General features: G+C 32.3%; 1 protein-coding gene across 1 annotated transcript; it reads right to left on the minus strand.

The window, feature by feature from the left end:
• Window positions 1-615: 615 nt before the first annotated feature.
• Window positions 616-22,757, minus strand: LOC119612584 (T-box transcription factor TBX5-like). The gene is made up of 5 exons (XM_037968394.1): window positions 22,667-22,757; window positions 18,748-18,904; window positions 10,633-10,900; window positions 10,379-10,516; window positions 616-1,734 (listed from the first exon to the last, which is right to left on the minus strand). The coding sequence occupies exons 1-5, from the start codon at window positions 22,755-22,757 to the stop codon at window positions 616-618; spliced, it is 1,773 nt and encodes a 590-aa protein (XP_037824322.1).
• Between the last annotated feature and the right edge of the window lie 200 nt (window positions 22,758-22,957).

Raw genomic sequence — 22,957 nt, forward strand, 5'->3', positions numbered from 1 at the left:
TAGTCTATAGTCTAGTCTATAGTCTAGTCTATAGTCTAGTGTATAGTCTAGTCTATAGTCTAGTCTATAGTCTAGTCTATAGTCTAGTCTATAGTCTAGTCTATATTTTTTTTATATTCTAGTCTGTAGTCTATTATATGGTCTAGTCTATAGTCTAGTATACAGTGTAGGCTATAGTTGTGATATCGATCAGTTAACAAATTCCTAAATTTTAATCTTGTAACAAGTTAGGCGACAACTAGCTCAAGTTACGTTAGGTGATCGACTGAAGCATCACAAAAAGTTTAAATCTCCCTCTTATAAATAAATAAAAAAAAATCATCACAACATTTTCTCATTAATTAATTTTCACATTTTATTAAATATAATAAATTATTTATCCATTTTATTTATAGCTAATGTATAATTAAACAGAATAAAAAATAGCTTTTTAATTAAATAAATGAGTATAAAATGATTACTAAGTATTTACAACTAAACGGCAATACTAATAATAATTACATTGTACATTGGCAGAAACAATAGTTAGACAAGTTAAGAAACTAACTAACCAGACAGACAGACAGACAGACAAACTAACTAACTAACTAACTAATAATGATCAATAATTCTTAACTAACTGCCACCACCTAAAATGGCCGAGATGCTAAAACCTTTCTTTTTATGGTTAGTGCTGTGGCCATTGCTGATGTTGCTGCTGTTGTTGTTGTTTTTGTTGCATGATGATGGTGACTGGGATAATGTATCATCATTTAAATTGCAAGTAGCAGCCAGTGATGTTGGTGTTGTAACCGGTGTTGTTGCAGCAGCAGAAGTATCGTCTTGTATTAATGATGAATCGGATGAAGAAAGATCGGCATCGTTTGTTATGCATTCTAAGGTGGTATTTGAGTTAATGGCAATAACACGATTTGGCAATTCACCTCTACTACTACCAACACTTGCACTACTAGCATCAGCAATTGATGGTGATGTTGGTGTTGCAGCATTGCTACTTTCCAGAGACAAACGTTGTGCCAAATCGCCCATATTATGAGGTGCTGGTATAGGAGGTAATTGTGATGATGACGTTGGCAAACCGGCCGCAACTAATGCTTCATGTTGTGCAGCCACAGCATAAACATGTTGTGGATACAGAGGCTGGGGACGGGCAAAATACGAACAGGCTAAATCGACCAGTGAAGGTCGTAGCAATGATTGCATGTTTTGCTGGAAATGATGCATGAAGGCAACGGATGTTGCATTACCACTAGCAGCAATTGGTTGAGACTGTTGTTGTTGAAAAATGTTGCTAGCACTGTTAACATAATCCAATGATGATGACGACATGTTGCCTCCCGAACTGGTTTCATTTGTTTGGCTAACCGCATCTAAAGAACAAGCCGAACCATTCGAACGTAAACGTTTTAGTGTTTGCGGTGATGTGGCCTCTATTACATCCACTAGTCCGGGATGTTGCCCAAGTAAATGATGCTGCTGCTGATGATGATCATTAAAGTATGCCGTCATTGGTTTATCCGAACAAATTGATGATCCCGACTCACTGATTGCAGTAGTCAGTGATTTTGTTGGAGACATAAGATCATGTTGTTGTTGTTGTTGCTGATGATGATGCGGCTGATCCTCAGCAGTAGGTGATGAAGACATTTTACGTTTACAACGAGATTGACCAGTTTCACGAAACCCTTTGGCAAAAGGATTATTATCAATCTTAAGTTTAGTAATACGATCATTCTGTAATGAGAATTAAAAAAGAAGAGAAATAATTAAAACAAATGAGAAAAACAGTTATGAAAAAGGTGATGATTGTAGAAATTGCAAAAAAGGTTGTCTTAATGAAGTGGAAAAAGCTACAGTTAAATGTTTTAATTTATTTGGCGGTAGCAGTAGTTTAAAGGAGTGAGTTAAAGTGAACGTTCTGGATATCAAGATGTTAGGGGTTATTTTTGTAAATACAAATACAATGATGTCTTTCAAAATTCATCACTTAGTTGCCTTAAACAGTCGCTAGATTGATACTTAAATAAAAATATCCTTTACAAAACGAAAGACTTAAAAGAGAAACTTCTTTTAGCAGTTTTGTAAAAAGTTAAAAAAATAAATTATTTCACACTCAAAATGATTTAACTGATGTTCCAAACCAATTCCATTCCTATTTATAGAGAAAATCTATTTCTATATAGAAAACTCGTCGAAATTTTTTATACAAACATTTGCCGTATTTTTGTCATTTAATTTATTTCATTTTATCATTTAATTCTTCACAGAAATCTAAATTTTTTTAGACACATTTTCGACGAGTTCTTTTTAAAGGAATTTTTATCTAATTTTTCTTAAAAATCTATTGGACTAACTAGAACACTTTCGACTAGTTTCCTACAGAAAAGTTTTCGACTAGTTTTGCTTAGACAAGTTTTCGACTTGTTTTCAATAAAAAAAGTTTTCGACAAGTCCAGTAGAAAACTTTCGTCTAGTTTTCTATAGAAAAGTTTTCGACTAGTTTTCTATAAAAAGTTTTAGACACGTCCAGTAGAAAAATTTAGTCTACAGTCTAGTCTATAGTCTAGTCTACAGTCTAGTCTATAGTCTAGTCTACAGTCTAGTCTATAGTCTAGTCTACAGTCTATTCAATAGTCTAGTCTATAGTCTAGTCTATAGTCTAGTCTATAGTCTAGTCTATAGTCTAGTCTATAGTCTAGTCTATAGTCTAGTCTATAGTCCAGTCTATAGTCTAGTCTATAGTCTAGTCTATAGTCTAGTCTATAGTATAGTCTATAGTCTAGTCTATAGTCTAGTCTATAGTCTAGTCTATAGTCTAGTCTATAGTCTAGTCTATAGTCTAGTCTATAGTCTAGTCTAGTCTAGTCTATAGTCTAGTCTATAGTCTAGTCTATAGTCTAGTCTATAGTCTAGTCTATAGTCTAGTCTATAGTCTAGTCTATAGTCTAGTCTATAGTCTAGTCTATAGTCTAGTCTAGTCTAGTCTATAGTCTAGTCTAGTCTAGTCTAGTCTATAGTCTAGTCTATAGTCTAGTCTATAGTCTAGTCTATAGTCTAGTCTAGTCTATAGTCTAGTCTAGTCTATAGTCTAGTCTATAGTCTATAGTCTAGTCTATAGTCTAGTCTATAGTCTAGTCTAGTCTAGTCTATAGTCTAGTCTATAGTCTAGTCTATAGTCTAGTCTATAGTCTAGTCTATAGTCTAGTCTATAGTCTAGTCTATAGTCTAGTCTATAGTCTAGTCTATAGTCTAGTCTATAGTCTAGTCTATAGTCTAGTCTATAGTCTAGTCTATAGTCTAGTCTATAGTCTAGTCTATAGTCTAGTCTATAGTCTAGTCTATAGTCTAGTCTATAGTCTAGTCTATAGTCTAGTCTATAGTCTAGTCTATAGTCTAGTCTATAGTCTAGTCTATAGTCTAGTCTATAGTCTAGTCTATAGTCTAGTCTATAGTCTAGTCTATAGTCTAGTCTATAGTCTAGTCTATAGTCTAGTCTATAGTCTAGTCTATAGTCTAGTCTATAGTCTAGTCTATAGTCTAGTCTATAGTCTAGTCTATAGTCTAGTCTATAGTCTAGTCTATAGTCTAGTCTATAGTCTAGTCTATAGTCTAGTCTATAGTCTAGTCTATAGTCTAGTCTATAGTCTAGTCTATAGTCTAGTCTATAGTCTAGTCTATAGTCTAGTCTATAGTCTAGTCTATAGTCTAGTCTATAGTCTAGTCTATAGTCTAGTCTATAGTCTAGTCTATAGTCTAGTCTATAGTCTAGTCTATAGTCTAGTCTATAGTCTAGTCTATAGTCTAGTCTATAGTCTAGTCTATAGTCTAGTCTATAGTCTAGTCTATAGTCTAGTCTATAGTCTAGTCTATAGTCTAGTCTATAGTCTAGTCTATAGTCTAGTCTATAGTCTAGTCTATAGTCTAGTCTATAGTCTAGTCTATAGTCTAGTCTATAGTCCTAGTCTATAGTCTAGTCTATAGTCTAGTCTATAGTCTAGTCTATAGTCTAGTCTATAGTCTAGTCTATAGTCTAGTCTATAGTCTAGTCTATAGTCTAGTTTATAGCCTAGTCTATAGTCTAGTCTATAGTCTAGTCTATAGTCTAGTCTATAGTCTAGTCTAGTCTAGTCTATAGTCTAGTCTATAGTCTAGTCTATAGTCTAGTCTATAGTCTAGTCTATAGTCTAGTCTATAGTCTAGTCTATAGTCTAGTCTATAGTCTAGTCTATAGTCTAGTCTATAGTCTAGTCTATAGTCTAGTCTATAGTCTAGTTTATAGCCTAGTCTATAGTCTAGTCTATAGTCTAGTCTATAGTCTAGTCTATAGTCTAGTCTATAGCCTAGTCTATGGTCTAGTCTATAGCCTAGTCTATGGTCTAGTATATAGTCTAGTCTATTATCTAGTCTATATTTTAGTCTATAGTCTAGTCTGTAGTCTAGCCTAGTCTAATCTAGTCTAGTCTAGTCTATAGCCTAGTATATAGTCTAGTCTATAGTCTAGTCTATAGTCTAGTCTATAGTTTAGTCTATAGTCCAGTTTATAGTCTAGTCTATAGTCTAGTCTATAGTCTAGTCTATAGTCTAGTCTATAGTCTAGTCTATAGTCAGAACAGTTTTCGACTAGATTCATATAGAAAATAATTCAACTAATTTTCTATTGAAAAGTTTTCGACAAGTGGAACACTTTTGACTAGATTTCTATTGAAAAGTTATCGACTGGTTCTCTACATTGAAATCTGTATAGAATACAAAGTTATTAAATGATTTTTCTGCGGAAATCTTTCAAGTTTTTCTATAAAAAACGTGTTCAATAGTTTAGTTTGATTTTATATCAAACTTTACGATAATTTATTATAGAAGAGTTTTTCACAAGTTTCTACAAACTGATTCCATTCCTTAATACACTGCCCTAAGATGACACTTCAAAATATTAAAAAAAAATCAAAATCTAAAGAAACCCTACGATACTTTTTCCGTTTTCAACACTGATCTAGTCTAGTCTAGTCTAGTCTAGTCTATAGTCTAGTCTATAGTCTAGTCTATAGTCTAGTCTATAGTCTAGTCTATAGTCTAGTCTAGTCTATAGTCTAGTCTAGTCTATAGTCTAGTCTATAGTCTAGTCTATAGTCTAGTCTAGTCTATAGTCTATAGTCTAGTCTAGTCTATAGTCTAGTCTATAGTCTAGTCTATAGTCTAGTCTATAGTCTAGTCTATAGTCTAGTCTATAGTCTAGTCTATAGTCTAGTCTATAGTCTAGTCTATAGTCTAGTCTATAGTCTAGTCTATAGTCTAGTCTATAGTCTAGTCTATAGTCTAGTCTATAGTCTAGTCTATAGTCTAGTCTATAGTCTAGTCTATAGTCTAGTCTAGTCTAGTCTATAGTCTAGTCTATAGTCTAGTCTATAGTCTAGTCTATAGTCTAGTCTATAGTCTAGTCTATAGTCTAGTCTATAGTCTAGTCTATAGTCTAGTCTATAGTCTAGTCTATAGTCTAGTCTATAGTCTAGTCTATAGTCTAGTCTATAGTCTAGTCTATAGTCTAGTCTATAGTCTAGTCTATAGTCTAGTCTATATAGTCTATAGTCTAGTCTATAGTCTAGTCTATAGTCTAGTCTATAGTCTAGTCTATAGTCTAGTCTATAGTCTAGTCTATAGTCTAGTCTATAGTCTAGTCTATAGTCTAGTCTATAGTCTAGTCTATAGTCTAGTCTATAGTCTAGTCTATAGTCTAGTCTATAGTCTAGTCTATAGTCTAGTCTATAGTCTAGTCTATAGTCTAGTCTATAGTCTAGTCTATAGTCTAGTCTATAGTCTAGTCTATAGTCTAGTCTATAGTCTAGTCTATAGTCTAGTCTATAGTCTAGTCTATAGTCTAGTCTATAGTCTAGTCTATAGTCTAGTCTATAGTCTAGTCTATAGTCTAGTCTATAGTCTAGTCTATAGTCTAGTCTATAGTCTAGTCTATAGTCTAGTCTATAGTCTAGTCTATAGTCTAGTCTATAGTCTAGTCTATAGTCTAGTCTAGTCTATAGTCTAGTCTATAGTCTAGTCTATAGTCTAGTCTATAGTCTAGTCTATAGTCTAGTCTATAGTCTAGTCTATAGTCTAGTCTATAGTCTAGTCTATAGTCTAGTCTATAGTCTAGTCTATAGTCTAGTCTATAGTCTAGTCTATCGTCTAGTCTATAGTCTAGTCTATAGTCTAGTCTATAGTCTAGTCTATAGTCTAGTCTTATAGTCTAGTCTATAGTCTAGTCTATAGTCTAGTTTATAGCCTAGTCTATAGTCTAGTCTATAGTCTAGTCTATAGTCTAGTCTATAGTCTAGTCTATAGCCTAGTCTATGGTCTAGTCTATAGCCTAGTCTATGGTCTAGTATATAGTCTAGTCTATTATCTAGTCTATATTTTAGTCTATAGTCTAGTCTGTAGTCTAGCCTAGTCTAATCTAGTCTAGTCTAGTCTATAGCCTAGTATATAGTCTAGTCTATAGTCTAGTCTATAGTCTAGTCTATAGTTTAGTCTATAGTCCAGTTTATAGTCTAGTCTATAGTCTAGTCTATAGTCTAGTCTATAGTCTAGTCTATAGTCTAGTCTATAGTCAGAACAGTTTTCGACTAGATTCATATAGAAAATAATTCAACTAATTTTCTATTGAAAAGTTTTCGACAAGTGGAACACTTTTGACTAGATTTCTATTGAAAAGTTATCGACTGGTTCTCTACATTGAAATCTGTATAGAATACAAAGTTATTAAATGATTTTTCTGCGGAAATCTTTCAAGTTTTTCTATAAAAAACGTGTTCAATAGTTTAGTTTGATTTTATATCAAACTTTACGATAATTTATTATAGAAGAGTTTTTCACAAGTTTCTACAAACTGATTCCATTCCTTAATACACTGCCCTAAGATGACACTTCAAAATATTAAAAAAAAATCAAAATCTAAAGAAACCCTACGATACTTTTTCCGTTTTCAACACTGATCTTGCTAATTAGACAAAAAAAAAAGAAACGCAACGCATGTGATCATCAGACTGGCGTCTTAAAGCACATTCATTCAAATCATATTAAACACCAATTTAGTCAGTCATTCAGACTCAGACAGACAGCAAAACAAAAACGGACATAGTTCAACCAAACAAAAACCCAGCAAGAGATCAAATTATGCCACTTCATTCTCGAATTTAGTGATTCATTTTTGACATGTTTTTAAAATCACAGACTACTACTACCCGTCTTCAAGTTCTTAACTAGGCAACATGACTAAGTTGATTTTTTTTCTTGGGATATTTTGGCAATCATCATTATAAAAATTCAACACAACTTCCTTATACATCTAGTATATAGTACTTACTATCTCTGTAACATCATCTATCATGTTAGCTATGTAGATGAGTAGGAAGGGAAAAATAGGATGTGTTGGGCGTTACAAGCTAATTTGGTTGTTAGAGACAACTGCTGTGCCTTTGTTTTCCTTGTTATTTTTATTTTTTGTATATTTTTCTTTCTTAGTCTCGGAGCAAATTAAATAATTAACTAAAAATTTCAAGTGGTTTTTTGCAAAACTGAACACCCATGGTTTTGTTGGTTTGCATGGATTTTTAGTTTTCATTTTTCCAACCAACTGACTGACTCACTGATTAATGTTGTCTTAAGGATGAATGAATGAGCTTGATTTTATTTTAACTACTATTGATTGACTTCGATTAAGGGTTTGTAGGAGAAGTTTGTTTTATGTCTAGTAATTGGGAGTTAATTTATAAATAGGCTATTAACCACTTATGTTGAATGATGTAGGTATTTTTTGTTAGAGTTTTTCTTGGTAAACTAATAAGGATGGATAGGAGGATAACCAGGATTAGGAAAGGAAGCCTTAAGTTAATCATACATAACATGTAGAAACTGTATCCTGCAACTGCTACTGAAAAAGACAGATTCATATATCCACCGTTTAAGGCAACTTTTTCGACAAGTTTTCATTTTAGAAGTTTTAGAAAATTTGGCTTTATTTGTCTATGGAAAAGTTTTCGACAAGTTTCTTTAGAAAACTCGTCGAATAGTTATTTTTTCGGAAATATTTTTATACAAAACATTTTATCTAACTTTTCCTAGAAATCTTTCGATTAGATTTCTATACTCCAATTTTCGACGAGTTTCTACAGAACTCGATTTTTCAAAAGTTTTTAACGAGTTTGCTTCTGAATAAAATTGACGAGCTTAACTATAGAAATATTTTCGACCAGTTTTTATAGTAAAAGTTTTCGACGAATTTTTTACAACATAATTTTGGTTTATTATTTATAGCAAACTACTCGACAAGTTTAAGGTGTTTGTTATTTTTCATTCGACGAGTTCTCTGTTAAAAAGTTTTCGACGAGTTTGCTGTCAAATAAAATTTAGCTCATTTTCAATTTGAGTTTTTAAAAGAAATTAATTTAACGTAAACTTACGGTAGAACATTTTTCGACGAGTAATAAAAAAATTTTCTTTTTAAATATTTTTAGAAAAAACTACGAGTTTGTTTTTGAATAGAATTCGATTTATTGTTAAAACTCGAATAGTTTCTGAAAGAAATAATGAAATTCGCTATAGAAATATTATCGACCAGTTTTTATAGAAAAAGTTTTCGAAGAATTTTATACAGCATAGTTATGTTTTATTTTCTGCAGCTAACTATTCGACAAGTTCTAAAAAGTGTGTTGTTTTTCATTCGACAAGTTTAATGTTTGAAGTTTTCGACGAGTTTGCTGTAAAATAGAATTCAACTCATTTTCAATTTGAGTTTGTAAAAGAAATTCTTTTAAAGTAAACTTACGCTAGAACATTTTTTGACGAGTTTATTAAAAATAAATTTTGTTATTTTTCATTCGACGAGTTTTTTGTACAAAAGTTTGATGTAAAATTGTGTTTGACTCAATTTCAAAACTCGTTTTTAAAACGAGTTTTTTTAGAGTAAAATTTTTCACGAATATTCTGCAGAACATTATTCGACGAGTTTATGAAAGAAAATATATTAAATATTCTAAACTAAATTTTTCGACGAGTTTTCTTGAGAATAGTTTTTAATTTATTTTAAATACTCGTTGAGTTTTTGAAAGAAATACTTTCCAGGCTTTCCGTAGAGTAATTTTGACGAGTTTTCTAAAGAAACATTTTCGACGAGTTTATTTGAGAATAGTTTTTGATTTATTTTAAGTGCTACTTTCAAGGATTTCCTTTCCATTTTTCGACGAGTTTTTTAAACAAAAGCTTTCGACGAGTTTACTTGGGAATAGTTTTTGATATATTTGAAATACTCATTGAGTTTTTGAAAGAAATACTTTCAAAGATTTCCCTAAAGTTATTTTTCGACGAGTTTTCTAAACTAAATTTTTCGACGAGTTTACTTGAAATTAGTTTTTGATTTATTTTAACTACTCTTGGAGTTTTTGAAAGAAATACTTTCAAGGATTTCCCAAGAGTAAGTTTTTCGACTAGTTTTCTAAACAGAAGTTTTCGACGAGTTTACTTGAGAATAGTTTTTGATTTATTTTAAATACTCGTTGAGTTTTTGAAAGAAATACTTTCAAAGATTTCCCTAGAGTTATTTTTTTCGACGAGTTTTGTAAACTAAAGTTTTCGCCGAGTTTACTTGAGATTAGTTTCTGATTTATTTTAAATACTCGTTGAGTTTTTGAAAGAAATACTTTCAAAGATTTCCCTAGAGTTATTTTTTCGACGAGTTTTCTAAACTAAATTTTTCGACGAGTTTACTTGAGAATAGTTTTTGATTTATTATAACTACTCTTGGAGTTTTTGAAAGAAATCATTTCAAAGATTTCCCTAGAGTTATTTTTTTCGACGAGTTTTGTAAACAAAAGTTTTCGCCGAGTTTACTTGAGATTAGTTTCTGATTTATTTTAAATACTCGTTGAGTTTTTGAAAAAAATACTTTCAACTTTTCTAAACAAAAGTTTTCGACGAGTTAAATTGAGAATAGTTTTTGATTTATTTTAAATACTCGTTGAGTTTTTGAGAGAAACACTTTCAAGGATTTAAGTAGAGTATTTTTTTCGACGAGTTTTCTCGACAAAATTTTTCGACGAGTTTACTTGAGAATAGTTTTTGATTTATTTTAAATGCTCGTTGAAATTTTGCTAGAAACACTTTCAAGGATTTAAGTAGAGTAATTTTTTCGACGAGTTTTCTAAACAAATATTTTCGACGAGTTTTTAAAAGTAACACTTTTAACGTATATTTTGTACAAACATCTTCGCAAATTTCTCATTGAAAAGTTTTCGACGAGTTGTAGCAGAATATATTTTTTTGGCAGTGAGTTACGAACGGGATCTCAATAGTACCTCATTTTTTAGATATAAAACAGGTTATCAAATCTTACCTGATAAGCAGTAACCGCTACAAATTCGGTTTCGGGAAAAACAAATGCCTGCTGTGGAGCCCAGGGTATTTGAGCTAAATCCGATGTACGTATAACATGTATTCGTGGTTGATATTTATGCATGCTGGCCAAGACGATCTATAAAGATAAAGAAAGTTAAAAGTGAAAAAGTGAAGTCCAGCAGAATAGCAACATTCTATATAAGAGATCGGGGGTAAAATTTGCAAAAGTAAACATAAAATTTAACAACTTACATGTCCATTATTATCCAAAGTATTATTGGTCAGTTTAACTTTATTAAATAAAATCGGTTGAGCCTGCCAGTGAGCACCCGTCGCTGGACTATCCGGATGTAAACACATGCGTTGCGGTGATTGAGGTTCAGCGCCACCAGCTGGTACCCATTGAGAGCCGGAAAACTTATAACGACAATCACCAATTGGTACCATTTCCAATAATATACAATAGTTACTTTCATCTTCAAGGCCAGACAATGACAGTCGCATGGATGGAAACATGCGTCTATAAGAAAACATAAAAAAAAGAAAACAATAACAAATTAAATAACAATAATTAACAATTAAATGCTAGAAAAATAGAAACATTTGTTATTATTATTATTGTTGGTATAACAAAAACAAAATGATAACCATGTTATTTGTTTTATCCACAATTAAATAAATAGACAAATGTTTAAAGAAAAAGGAAAAGAACGTTTATATATTATTTGATCCCTTAGAAAACAAAGATCTTGTAAAACAATCAACTATAACTATTATCAAGATATTAAGTGAAATGAGAAAGTACATTGAGGTTTATTCAATGCTCTCGATCATACTAGCACAGTGATCTTAAGGGAAAGAGAGGGGGCGTAACAAATATTTAATTGTGCGTTTTTTCTTTTGTTCATTTAAACTGCCAGACAGAAAAAACATTTCATTCTGTGTGTAGGCGAACGTTTTTAGTAGTGTGTAATTAATGTTTTAGTTTACTTTTCAACGAAAAGAAGAAAAAAATGAAAAGGAAATTAAACATTTAGGCGCACTGTGTAAAATCTAACAAGAAAATACGAAAAAATTGTAACATTCCTTTTTTATGCCAGACCTTGATCGAAACACACACAACAAAAAAGGACCTAAATAAATAATCTTAAATAAAGAATGAAATGGCATCGTAAACGAAATTTAAACAAAATATTTAAGAAAACAAACAAATGTTTTAGTTTCGGTTTTCAATTTATATTTGTGTTCATTTAGTTTGTTTTTTATTTAGATTTAGTTGTTTTTTGGATTTTCAAAAAAAAAAAAAAAATTCTTTTTGAGGTTTGCAATGCTAACAAGGATTCATTGGTTGAACAGCAGGTGATCACGAGCCTTGGCGCCAATTTAAATTATATATTTATAAATATGTATGTTGTTGTTGAGTATTTGATTGTGGGTTTTAGAGAATTTGTTTTTTATTTTTCTCCAGAGGTTTTACGCTTGAGGACTCATAAATGATTAATTAATTGAATTGTTAAGTGGTTCGATTCTTTTCTGTTACCGATTTTTTTTTTTTTTTTTTTTGAAGGAAATTAGATTTTTTGTTTTTGAAAAAATTTAATTTTGTGTAATTGAAATTAGAGAAAACATGTGTGTTGTTTAGTTTAGGTCTAATATTTTATCAAAATAGAGCAAGTTTACAATATTAGGTGGAAGGGTCAAAGGTGAAATTCTGAACTGAACTAGAACTGAACTAGAACTGAACTAGAACTGAACTAGAACTGAACTAGAACTGAACTAGAACTAGAACTGAACTAGAACTGAACTAGAACTGAACTAGAACTGAACTAGAACTGAACTAGAACTGAACTAGAACTGAACTAGAACTGAACTAGAACTGAACTAGAACTGAACTAGAACTGAACTAGAACTGAACTAGAACTGAACTAGAACTGAACTAGAACTGAACTAGAACTGAACTAGAACTGAACTAGAACTGAACTAGAACTGAACTAGAACTGAACTAGAACAGAACTAGAACTGAACTAGAACTGAACTAGAACTGAACTAGAACTGAACTAGAACTGAACTAGAACTGAACTAGAATTGAACTAGAACTGAACTAGAACTGAACTAGAACTGAACTAGAACTGAACTAGAACTGAACTAGAACTGAACTAGAACTGAACTAGAACTGAACTACAACTGAACTAGAACTGAACTAGAACTGAACTAGAACTGAACTAGAACTGAACTAGAACTGAACTAGAACTGAACTAGAACTGAACTAGAACTGAACTAGAACTGAACTAGAACTGAACTAGAACTGAACTAGAACTGAACTAGAACTGAACTAGAACTGAACTAGAACTGAACTAGAACTGAACTAGAACTGAACTAGAACTGAACTAGAACTGAACTAGAACTGAACTAGAACTGAACTAGAACTGAACTAGAACTGAACTAGAACTGAACTAGAACTGAACTAGAACTGAACTAGAACTGAACTAGAACTGAACTAGAACTGAACTAGAACTGAACTAGAACTGAACTAGAACTGAACTAGAACTGAACTAGAACTGAACTAGAACTGAACTAGAACTGAACTAGAACTGAACTGAACTAAAACTGAATAAAGGTAAATTGTTCAGTAAAAATTCAAATTTTTAATTAAACTTAAAATTTTTGACCAAAAATCCAAAAATTAACATTTAGTAAAACCAGGTAGTTTCTAAAAATTTCGACTTTAACATTTAAATATTACATTTTTCTAATCAATAAACTAGTAGTTTTGAAAATACATATTTATTACCAATTTTTACGATCGGCCCCTCTATATACTAGTAGTTAAAACAAATCAATGTGAATCGTTACCCAACAGGTTTTGATTTGCTGTGAAATTTGAATTTATTACTCAAAAATATGTTTAATTAAAATTAATCTTTAAATTAACTAACCACATTTTATGAGTGCATAATATTCAACAAGCATATTCATTTTTCTAACACTCCAACACATGGACTGGAAAACATAAATAATCCCGCTTAATTTCTTAATAAGTAATAAAATAAAATCATATAAAACTTGAACTTTAAAACAAAACAACAAAAAATTGATTTAAATCTATAAAAATTAACAAACTGTTTATTATTTGAATTTTATGTGTGTGAGTTTTTTATTTTATTTTAAAAATTTTAATTATTTATTTGATTTTTTGGTGGTTTCTATAATGAAAATCTAGTGTTATAATGTTAATATTAAAATTTATAAAAGACAAGTTTTAACTCACTGTACTAGATAATCAGTTTAGACTAAATTAATAAGTAGACCATGTGTAGGTATTTTTTGTCTATAAAAAGTATTTCTTTAAATTCTTGATATTTGTTTTTATTTCTTGAATCTTTTTGTTTCACTTTCTTGTCAATAATAACAAATTTGTTTAATTAAAAATTCAAATTAAAAGACCCATTTAAATCGCTAAAAAAGACACTTGTATACTACTGCTGCTTACAAACAAAAACTGTTTCAGAAAAAAAACTAAAACAACTAAAAATCTAACAACAAAAAGTGTTATAAATTAAAAAGGCACCAAAAAACGAAAACGATACTCTCTCAGCTACATAAATGATGGGGCTAAAAGAAGATTTATTTCAAAGATCACAACTATAAGAAGATACCATCGCAGAAGCCCCCGAAACAAATAACACACACAGGCACAGACGGACACATGGACTTACAATCAGAATTAGTAACTTAGACTCAAACTCAGTCTTTGACTGAAGAACCAAAGTGGAGATCATGAATAATGTATGATCATAAACAACCAAGAAGATCAACAAACAAACAACACAACACAAATCTCAGCTCCCAAACTAAAGAAGTCATGAGACGTTTTCAAAAATGTTGGTGATTTTTTTTTTACATTTTAGTTTTAAAAGTTTTTCGATTTTTGTTTGTGTGAGAAAGTATTTTGAAAATGAAAAATTACAATAAACCTTTAAAAGATAATTTAAGTTTTAAATCTAAAAGCAGATAGAATTATAGCACACAACAACAATAATAATAATAAAGCTACCTTTTTTAAAGGTTTTTTAATTTGTTTTGTTGGTTTTGTTCTGTAAATTATGGAGCAGAGACACAAACGTAAAAATCTTCGAAGAAACAATGTTGTTTCTTTAGCTGTGATCAAGTAAACTTAATTTTTATCTTCTGAGAAAGATCTTGAAAAAAATTTGTTAAAGCTGTTTTTTTTTTTTCGTTAAAATTTTTTTGTTTTAAAGTGTGAAATTGCTCGTATTTAACGTAACGAGATGACATGCTGGGTGTATTGTCAACGATCACCGATCATCATCAGCTTTTGAGCAATAATCTCTTTATATATTTTTATTGTGTTTTTATGGTTTTAAAAGTGTTGCCATTAATGTTGGGTTAATTGATTTTTTGGGGCTTATTGTTCTTATAAGTGTGGAGATTTTATAGTGACCATCAAACTCTTCAGTTCTAGTTTAATTCCAGTTCAGTTTTAGTTCAGTTCCAGTTTTAGTTCAGTTCTAGTTCAGTTCTGGTTCAGTTCTGGTTCAGTTCTAGTTCAGTTCTAGTTCAGTTCTAGTTCAGTTCCAGTTCAGTTCTAGTTCAGTTCAGTTCAGTTCTAGTTCAGTTCTAGTTCAGTTCTAGTTCAGTTCTAGTTCAGTTCTAGTTCAGTTCTAGTTCAGTTCTAGGTTCAGTTCTAGTTCAGTTCTAGTTCAGTTCTAGTTCAGTTCTAGTTCAGTTCTTCAGTTCTAGTTCAGTTCTTTCTAGTTCCAGTTCTTAGTTCAGTTCGTTCTAGTTCAGTTCTAGTTCAGTTCTAGTTCAGTTTCTAGTTCATTTCTAGTTCAGTTCTAGTTCAGTTCTAGTTCAGTTCTAGTTCAGTTCTAGTTCATTCTAGTTCAGTTCTAGTCAGTTCTAGTTCAGTTCTAGTTCAGTTCTAGTTCAGTTCTAGTTCAGTTCTAGTTCAGTTCTAGTTCAGTTCTTAGTTCAGTTCTAGTTCAGTTCTAGTTCAGTTCTGTTCAGTTTCTAGTTCAGTTCTAGTTCAGTTCTAGTTTCAGTTCTAGTTCAGTTCTAGTTCAGTTCTAGTTCAGTTCTAGTTCAGTTCTAGTTCAGTTCTAGTTCAGTTCTAGTTCAGTTCTAGTTCAGTTCTAGGTTAGTTCTAGTTCAGTTCTAGTTCAGTTCTAGTTCAGTTCTAGTTCAGTTCTAGCTCAGTTCTAGTCAGTTCTAGTTCAGTTCTAGTTCAGTTCTAGTTCAGTTCTAGTTCAGTTCTAGTTCAGTTCTAGTTCAGTTCTAGTTCAGTCTAGTCGTCTAGTTCAGTTCTAGTTCAGTTCTAGTTCAGTTCTATTCAGTCTATTCAGTTCTAGTTCAGTTCTAGTTCAGTTCTAGTTCAGTTCTAGTTCGTTCTAGTTCAGTTCTAGTTCAGTTCTAGTTCAGTTCTAGTTCAGTTCTAGTTCAGTTCTAGTTCAGTTCTAGTTCAGTTCTAGTGAAGTCTAGTTCAGTTCTGTTCAGTTCTAGTCAGTTCTAGTTCAGTTCTAGTTCAGTTCTAGTTCAGTTCTAGTTCAGTTCTAGTTCAGTCTAGTTCAGTTCTAGTTCAGTTCTAGTTCAGTTCTAGTTCAGTTCTAGTTCAGTTCTAGTTCAGTTCTAGTTCAGTTCTAGTTCAGTTCTAGTTCAGTTCTAGTTCAGTTCTAGTCAGTCGTAGTATCAGTTCTAGTTCAGTTCTAGTTCAGTTCTAGTTCAGTTCTAGTTCAGTTCTAGTTCAGTTTCTAGTTCAGAATTCTAGTTCAGTTCTAGTTCAGTTCTAGTTCAGTTCTATTCAGTTCAAGTTCTAGGTCAGTTCTAGTTCAGTTCTAGTTCAGTTCTAGTTCAGTTCTAGTTCAGTTCTAGTTCAGTTTCTAGTTCAGTTTCTAGTTCAGTTCTAGTTCAGTTCTAGTTCAGTTCTAGTTCAGTTCTAGTTCGTTCTAGTTCGTTCTAGTTCAGTTCTAGTTCAGTTCTAGTTCAGTCTAGTTCAGTTCTAGTTCAGTGTCTAGTTCAGTTCTAGTTCAGTTCTAGTTCAGTTCTAGTTCAGTTTCTAGTTCAGTTCTAGTTCAGTTTCTAGTTCAGTTCTAGTTCTAGTTCTAGTTCAGTTCTAGTTCAGTTCTAGTCAGTTCTAGTTCAGTTCTAGTTCAGTTCTAGTTCAGTTCTAGTTCAGTCTAGTCAGTTCTAGTTCAGTTCTAGTTCAGTTCTAGTTCAGTTCTAGTTCAGTTCTAGTTCAGTTCTAGTTCAGTTCTAGTTCAGTTCTAGTTCAGTTCTAGTTCAGTTCTAGTTCAGTTCTAGTTCAGTTCTAGTTCAGTTCTAGTTCAATTCTAGTTCAGTTCTAGTTCAGTTCTAGTTCAGTTCTAGTTCAGTTCTAGTTCAGTTCTAGTTCAGTTCTAGTTCAGTTCTAGTTCAGTTCTAGTTCAGTTCTAGTTCAGTTCTAGTTCAGTTCTAGTTCAATTCTAGTTCAGTTCTAGTTCAGTTCTAGTTCAGTTCTAGTTCAGTTCTAGTTCAGTTCTAGTTCAGTTCTAGTTCAGTTCTAGTTCAGTTCTAGTTCAGTTCTAGCTCAATTCTAGTTCAGTTATAGTTGAGTTATAGTTCAGTTATAGTTAAGTTCGAAATTCCCAAAAACTTGGCAATACTTTTTTTAAAAAAAACATTAATTTTAAACTGGCGCCAAAGTCGTCTTTATATACGACGGAAAAACATTCACAGTTCATCAACAAAAATTGTCATAAAACAATGTTAAAGATGGCAACGTGAAGAAAAGGTGAATCATTTTGATGTCCCAAAGAGTGAGTGGTGCTAGTTATGGATAAATACATAGTAGGCATCTTTAAAAGCCTGATAACATTTAACACGTAATTTATAGGTGTTACATAGTTTACGTAACGTGCCTTCCATTTTCCACCAAACACAGTGCAAAGATGTACGGCAACATCCTTGAGAGGAACAAGAAGATTTATGAGCGATAGTTTAGCAACTGGACAAATGGAAAACGAAAGATTTCAAAACAAATTTACCGCTTCACATAAAAGACACCAAAACAAAAAACGGAATGACAAAGTGAAGGATGTTTTACACAACTGCAACTGGGTTGCAATACTATGACTCTGAGTGAGTGTCTGGTACAACAACTTGTAACATAAGAAAAAAATCAGTCACGTCACCATAGAGTATCCTACTGAGTTCTCAAGTCATAAATAACAAAGACGCCACATTACATGCACACAAATACGACAAGTATTTTCTTTAAAACGAAGACTTACGATCACAAATGATAATGATGATCATGGTAGAGAAGCTGTTGCTGCTGTTGTTGATGTTGATGATGAAGATCATGCACCGCCAGCAATAGAGCAGCAGTTTTATCATCAATTTCAAATCTTTTCGGTTTAAGTTATTTAATGTTTTGTGAACATAAATATAAATTTTAAAGATCTTGTTAGTGAGAGGCAGAGAGAGAGTAACAGGTGAAATGCAAATTAGAAAAGATATAAAGGCATTTTAAATTTATCTAACTATAAGAGATATGAGAGCAAGAGCTCTCACTCTCCCATATAGCTTAACTACCTGTTTGCTAGTTAATGTGGTTGGTTGGTGGTTCCTTCCTGTTTGCAACAACTTTTCATCATGTCAAAATTTTTTTAAAGATTTCCCTTCACCAAAAAAAAACACAAATTCCTATTTGTAAATAGTTTAATAGAATTGTTGCTATAATACAATTCCTATCTGATATTTGTGTGTGAAAAATCTTGTCGCGACGTTGTTAATATTTGTGTTGCTCATTTTGGCAGGCGCCGTTGCCTAATGACCATTTCACTTAAAACGCAATTGCATTCAAATACAAACATTTTCATAAAGTAGAAGAAGTAGAAAACCTAATGTCCGCCACGCCGTTAAAATCGTCACTTTAGTAAATGTTCATATTGTTGCTTTTTTGTATGGATGTGTTAATGCAATCATAAAATCTTTCTCTTTCCCTGCTAATTCATTTTCTTAAATTGTTTTCTTGTTGTTTTTCGCCTAAGAAAAACACACAATTAATGTAGACAATCGGCCGGCCGGCCAGCCAGCCAGTTAACCAACAGCGAGCGATCTATTGACGAGGCGCGATATTTTTCAAGTTTTTAATAATAATAAAACCTGTGTGTATGTATGTGCGGAGTGTTGGCAAACAAAAGGATACTGGCGCCTCGTTAATAAGGCTTATTTAGGATAATTGATTTCAAACTAACAATTACACCAGATAAACAATAAGAAGTTGCATATTTCATACCTGTGTTGTCTGACAAAAAAATAACGCTAAAAGAGATTTTTGAAAGACGATAAGAAAAAAAAACTACATACCTTCCACTTTTTGTTATAATCATTTCCGTTCCAATTTGATGGAACTGCTTCCATAGATCATCATTTTGTAAAGTTACTTCAACACCGGGCAGTGTTACTCTTGGTGGCATTATCACATGTCGTGGCATGGACATGGGCAGCATAGAGGGAAATGGATCTGCAAGGGAATAAAGTTGTGAAGAGATTAAAAGTATGAAATGTTTATAGGGGATCTTCTTAAATTAATGTGTGGCCTCAAAAAAGATCCATCTAGTTTAGCTAGAACAATCTTTACAAGGATAATTTTCTATAAATTTGTACTAATCCTCATTAAAAGGGCAGGGGCTCACAGGGAACAGAAGCAATGTTATGGCTCCTAGAGAACAGTTAAAAGAGAGTGGATATTTTGCTGATTTATGCTTATCATTACAACTTTTAGAGAAATTTTTACAAGGAGAAGGAATACAAAAGGCATAGACGATGTTTCACCGATTTTTGTAAAATATCCTGTTAAAAAATACTACCAGAACCCGTAACCGATTCCTATTAGAATGCCCGATTAAAGGCATAGACGATGTTTCACAGATTTTCCTTAGATGCCTTAACATCTTATAATATCCTGTTAAAAAACTATTAGAACCCGTAACCTATGTTGATCTACTCTTACTTGTTTGAATGCTCGATTAAGGACAGTCACCATATACTATCAATTCGAAGCAAACCAATAAAGCTTTTTGTTAAGCCGACGACTAATGTTCTGAATGAGGAATTGCCAACAATCAGTCCATTTACCTTGTCTTACATACAAGAGTTTTTACTGGGATTTAACCAGTTCGTTCCAAAAGTTATTGCGAGATATATAGGTCAGATATATAGGTAAGATAACTTTGTACCCCTATGAAATTCAATTCTTCTTCTTTTCATTGTAAGATACCGGGTATTCATGAACAAACTTAGATATCGTTTAGATACCAAAGAGAGTAATAAGTTTACTCAGATCCTGGATGAAACGGTATTGATAAAAAAGATAATTTTGAAAACGTGGATGGTAAAGGAAAACCTGTTCAAATTCCGGTGCTGCTTGATGTAAAAATAGACATTGCATTGAACCTTCGTCTTTTATGACATTTCACGATAGTAAAACCAGTTTGTAGTGTTGGTCTCAAATTGGAAAAGTAGGATTTAAATGGATGCTTACCGTCTAACCAAAACTAAGTTCGGTTTCAAAGCTAAATTAATGTATATTCTATGAGAAACTATCAATAAGGAGCTAGGTTGGAGGGATCCTTCATAAACTGTTTTCTAAAATTAATGAAATAGTTAAACTAACAGGCACAATCTTAACCATGACTGTAGATTAGATTTATCGGTTATTACATTCAAATAATCCAAACTATGGTCTATAATTAGAAAATCTAAAAACTTGAACTGTAGTATGGACGAAAAAGGTATGAAAACAGTTCTAATTACGGATATCGGCTACATGGAATAATTAGTTAGTTCCCACGACAAGATTTGGTATGAAAGCAATATAATTTCTAGACGATCATGGGTCGAAAAACGATGAAATTTCGATACTACTGCTTAGTAATTTAATTAGATTTATTCGGAAACTAAAAATACTTTCATCTAATTCATACGCTTGGAAAGGGATCCAGCAGCACTTGATCAATGATCGTAATAGGCAAATAGGTATGAAAAAAATTAAACGCAATTGTTATTGCGTACTGATCATATCATGACTCCCTTAACAATCTTCGCTTGGCATCTATGGAAACTAATAACTCCGCAATCTTCTGCTTGGAAGCGATCCAATTTCCCCTCTATCAAAGTTCGTCAAACTTGTTACATCTGTAGTAAAACTGGAAAATCATCAATCTGCGCTTTGAAATGATCGAAATCTCACATAATCCTGAATTGATGAACTAACCACAACTGCAGTGGTAGGACACGATCATTTCAACGGCTGCATTTAGAAACTGAATACAATTATTATTAGATGAAATGTTGGCATTTCAGGGAACTAATCTGACCGCAATATTCTGTTTGAAAGCGATTAAATTTTCCCTTCATCAAAGTTCATCAAGTAGTAAAACTGAAATACAATGTTATTGGGAGACTGTTGCTTTGTAATTTCATTGGCTATATTCGAAAACTTAAAATCCTATTAACTGATTTACTAATTTTGAAAGAGATCTAAGAGCTGCTTCATAAAAGGTTAGATAGGGATAAAAAGGTGCAGGCAATGGCTATTGCGGACACGATCACTTTATTGGTAATATTTACAATCATTATGAGAAAAACCTGTTGACAACTTATTCGTTTCTTCATTAATCTTCGCGTTTAAGTGATCCAAGTTAAACTCCCTCAAAAGTGGCCCAACTTACTACAGTTGTAGTCAAACAGGGAAACTGTGGACGAAATAACGAAAATGATCATTTTATCAAATGAATTTTGAAATTGATTGCAATTATTATGATAATTCGTTCCGCTTTGAGGGCGATCCATAATCAAACTAACAACAGTTTTAGTGAAACCGGCAAATGAGCGAATCTTTGTTGAAGCTGACACGATCTAGATCAACCACTTAAAAGCGATGCTACTGGTTGTAATTTCAGTTGAAAACTAATTCAATTTGGAAAGAGATCAATAGTTATTGCGGACATGATCACGATATGGGCAACATTTTTAATTATTATAACAAAAATTATTTGTTCTCTCATCAATTTTCGCTTCCATGTAATCCAAGTCGCTCTCAATCTAAAATGATTCTTCAAACATCAACTGTAGTAGAACCGGGAAGGACACAGTTTCATTGTTAATCTTCAGAACTTGAATGCTATATTTATACGAAGAAATGTTGGCAAGTAATTCATTCAATCTTGGCTCTTAGAGCGATCCAAAATCTAGTCGAACGTTGATCGTCAAACTAACTGCGGATTTAGCGAAACCGAAATAAACATTCGGGTGTTTCGGCGCAAAACTGTTTCTCTACAGCTTTCACTTTGAGAGCGATTTCCTGTCGACTGAAGATCGTCAAATTAATTACAGATTTATCGAAACCGGAAAACTTTGTATTAGAATAAGCAAATCGGGGCAAAACAGTGGTTAAAGCGGACATTATCATGTTGGAAACTAAAACGATCTTACTAACTTTTACAGGCGGACAAAGTTATTGCGGACATGATCATGATCAATCTTTGCTTCCATGTCATCTAAGTTGCTCTCAGTCAAAAATGGTTCCACTTACATCTACTGAAGTAGAATAAGGAAATTATGGATCAAAAACGGTACAAACAGTTCAAAGTTTCATTGTTATTTTTCAGAACTTGAAAGCAATTATTAGACGAAAAAATTTCGGCAAGTAATTCATTCACTCTATCCAAATTCTAATTGACAGTCGATTGTCAAACTAACTGCAGAAACGGAATACACATTCGGCCGCAAACAGTTTCTCTACAGCCTTCGTTTTGGGACTGATTCAATTTCCAGTTGACTAAAGATCATGGAACTTACTACAGATTTAGCAAAACCGGAAAACTTTGTATTAGAATAGGCAAATCGGGACAAAGCAGTGGTTTGAGCAGACATTATCAAGTCGGAAACTGAAGAGATCTCAATAAGTTTTGCCTTAGAGTGACCCATGCTCTGCACGATCAATGATCGTTAGAGACATTGCAAATTCCGATTATAATTTGATCCATCAATAGCAAAACCGGATCTTTTGCACGGATATAGAAATAGACATGAAAATAATTTGACAAATAATTCGTTTTCTCGGATCAAGAGCTATTCTACAGCTGAGAAGAGAAACGATACAATAACTTTAGGAGTTCCAAACTTTGGGATTTCCAAACTAATTGCTTGTATTATTAAGAAAGGTTGTTAGAAATCTAGGTTTTATTAGTAGAGATTTATTTGAAATATTGAATTTACTCACCCGGTATTCTCTGCATGATCTGTTGACGATAGATTTCATGAGCAATATGCTGTTGCATACGCAAATCTACCAGCTCATTCATGGTAATCATTTTCCTTAAAGCTGAGAAAACTTAACAAGTGGCAGTTTTTTTGTTTCGGTTTTGTATTCAGCAATTTAATTAATTATTAACAAACGACGGCAATGTTACAAACAAGAGATCAAACATAAACAAGATCAGCATTGCCAATTATGCGAACGCGTTTAGTAAAAGAGAAACCGGCAAAATGTTGCTGTTAAAGCAACAACAAC

Source organism: Lucilia sericata, unplaced genomic scaffold, assembly GCF_015586225.1.
Source record: "Lucilia sericata isolate MDLA Ls3-8-SP2 unplaced genomic scaffold, ASM1558622v1 Contig001744F_arrow, whole genome shotgun sequence".
Classification (NCBI taxonomy): Eukaryota; Metazoa; Arthropoda; class Insecta; order Diptera; family Calliphoridae; genus Lucilia; species Lucilia sericata.